Genomic DNA, 3,178 nt, shown 5'->3' on the forward strand with positions numbered 1-3,178 from the left:
TCATTCTTCGATGTGAGGTCTGCGAATTGACTCCGGAACAGAGTAGCCAAAATAATCCATATCAGTCTGGAGCTTTTTTCGGAGTTTCATGAACTGATCGTCAGTCAGAGTCGCGTAATACTTGCTCAGATTTTCCTCCCTGTCACTGTGTGTAGGATTTAACGCCTTATACGGGCGGTACTTTGGGTCTGCGTCGATCAACTTTAGCACCTCTGCGACGTCTGCATCGTACGTTTCAACCTTCCCGAGGAAGTCATACCTAAGACACGGGTGACAAATCTTATGTTGCTCCTGCCAGTGAACGTCGATGTGCCCCGATAGGTAGAAGTCTACGAAACCTCGGAAAGTCACGTTATAAAGCTCGCTTGGTACGGAAGGGTCCGGCGTTTCTGCCGCAGTGTGGTTCTCGAATTTCGTGTAGATCACCTTGTTGTACTGCCTGCGCTGACCAAGGAATCGGTTTGGATAAGCTTCCAGGCGATCTCTGAAGGCAGAGAGCAGACGCGTGTACGGGTTTCGGACGAAAAGAACCCGGCGGAAGTTGTCCAAGAGGAACCTCTGCCGAGAAGCGTTGTACGCATACAGGTATCTCACTCGCCGGTAGAGTTCCTGGTTAGCCTCTCTCGGCTCGAGTCTTTCCGAGGCCGAGTGGAAGCCGAGAAGAGTCAACAGGAGTCTCGCCCAGTTCGTCCCGCCACATTTGGGTATCAGCCCGATCAGAAGTTGGTAGTCCTGGATGACCTCGAATTTCGAACATTTCAACGTCACGTGAGAAAGATTCGACTCGGAGCATGAGAGCCTTAGCCTATGTTGGCGCTCAGCTTGTACGGCTCCAGCCATGTAACGATCTTCTTTTTCATCGGTTATCTTTGAACAGGAGTAAGGGAGTGTGAGAAGTTCGGAAAAACAAAGAGAACACAATTATTAATCAATGAATTATACAATCATACATACACAGAACATTATTAGCTGCTACTGTTCTTAAAGATCAAGGTTCTTGTCGTATTTTTCATAAATCATATTTGTCACATATGAATATTATTATGTTCATCATGTCACTTTGGAAAATGATAGAAATACTAAATGTTCATGATAGTTCGAGGACGGTGGGAAAAGAATTGAAGTGGATGGGCCTGTTGGTCGAATATTTGCATGCAAAGTAAGTACAGTTTTAATGTATGTTCATCGTGATGTCTAATTAAGTAAAGCGATACAACTGCGGACATCTATATACACTTTAGAAGATTGACATTTTTAAAGTAATCAAAGTGCTGCATGCTGTGTTTTTTTTTCCTTTCTGCAGTGGGTCCATTTAAGAACTTATTATCAAAAGCAATGTCATGTCTACTACAGTGTATAATGTCGACACGATTTTGTACACATGTAGTTTTTTAAGCTCTTCAGAATATATTGCATTTTGACAAGTTTCTCGCGAGCTTGTTCTTCATGTAAAGAGAAACGAAGAAAGTAAAACTCTTTTTTTACCCTATAAGTCATCGTAGTCAACAAATTAACGTGTTAGTATATGATATTACGCACACACTCGTCATCATGAAGAGATTATATATTCGGGAAAGAGATTTTCTATAGTTGCATGCGTCTCGCTTAATTCCTTCTCTTATAGTTTGAGATTAAAGGACAAGTTCACCTTCATAAACATAAGGATTGAGAGAATGCAGCAATATTAGTAGAACACATCAGTGAAAGTTTGAGGAAAATTGGACAATCGATGCAAAAGTTATGAATTTTTAAAATTTTTGTGTTGGAACCGCTGGATGAGGAGACTACTAAGGCTCGTGATGTTATATGAGTACAACAGTATAAAGAAAATGTAAAGAAAATTCAACATATTTTCACTTTTTTCGCATAATAAAAGAACACTAAACTGACTTGCCTCTTTCTAAAGACAATGGGAATAATATTACCCATAACATATGTCAGTAACGAGTCAAGGGAATGTGTACTTTTTTTCAAAAGATGAAATTTTGTGAAATTCTCTTTATATTTTCCCTATATTGTTGTACGCATGTGACATCATACACTGCAGTAGTCTTCTCATCCAGCGGTGACTGCACAAAAACTTCAAAAATGTATAACTTTTGAACGGATTGTCCGATTTTCCTCAAACTTTCAATGATGTGTTCTACTAATATTGTTACATTCTCTCAATCCTTATGTTAATGAAGGTGAACTTGTCCTTTAATGTCAGACGCATTGAACCCTTTCCTGCTGATGAAAGGATAATTATAACCACTCATAATAATGACGTGGCAATTTCGCATCCTTATTGGTTGGGTAATTATAGGCTAAAGTGAAGAATGAACATTTCAATGATGTCGCGTCACTATAGTTTGTTTGTTTGTTTGTTTACCTGGCTCCTTGTTTGCTGTGTCTCTACCGTCACCGCATGTGCCCCAGAGTCGTAGGTAGGATCGACGATGCCGAGATTTTGTGGAACCAGACATTGGCTACAATGGGTAAACGTGATGAGGTTAAGTATGTAAAAACTTACATGTCAAAGCTATCCACCAAAGCCAAAGCTACCTCATAGTCATCAGTGTAGGCAGGTCATAGATTCCACTGGATATTGAAATGCGGCAATCTGTGTCCACGTCATGTACCTTTCTTTTTTCCATTTTCAGGAGACAATGTGTTGATAGGACAGACAATTTCCTCCATCCCAAACCCATCGGCAAACAACAAACAAGACCGAGACACATTATGTTTGAGCTTAAAAACAGCTGAACTTCACTTGAGAAGAATTTTACAAGGAGCAGGCAAACCTAAAATTATTAGTTTGAAGACATAAAATGATGTATGCCACCGATATAGCAACTCCACAAAACACCAGAAGAACCCAAACTGTACACCATGTCATTGTCCACAGTGAAAAGAGCAAGAAAATGAACTTTTCTTCTTAAAAAATCCACGATTCCAAAAATCAAAACGTAACAGAGGGCATCTTATTGCTCTATATACTTACTAGATTAGAAACAAGAACAAAATTATAGGTATCACCAACACAGTCGCGTACGAAACGCACGTTCTCCACAAAGCAAGTGCCATCCCGACTATAACATCAGCAACAAGCTCGTCACCGGCACACGGCTCGACCGAGAGTGCAGGTGGTTAGCCTCGGGAAGCCAGTGGCCACCGACTCCATCCGATCGACCTCCAT

The 3,178-nt window shown here is 40.7% G+C and overlaps 1 protein-coding gene across 1 annotated transcript; it reads right to left on the minus strand.

Moving 5' to 3' along the window:
- LOC140229679 (carbohydrate sulfotransferase 12-like) lies at positions 1-3,178 on the minus strand. The gene is made up of 3 exons (XM_072309922.1): positions 3,099-3,178; positions 2,372-2,468; positions 1-867 (listed from the first exon to the last, which is right to left on the minus strand). Exons 1-3 carry the CDS (start codon positions 3,176-3,178, stop codon positions 1-3), a joined length of 1,044 nt encoding a protein of 347 aa, XP_072166023.1.

This window comes from Diadema setosum, chromosome 6, assembly GCF_964275005.1.
Source record: "Diadema setosum chromosome 6, eeDiaSeto1, whole genome shotgun sequence".
Taxonomy (NCBI): domain Eukaryota; kingdom Metazoa; phylum Echinodermata; class Echinoidea; order Diadematoida; family Diadematidae; genus Diadema; species Diadema setosum.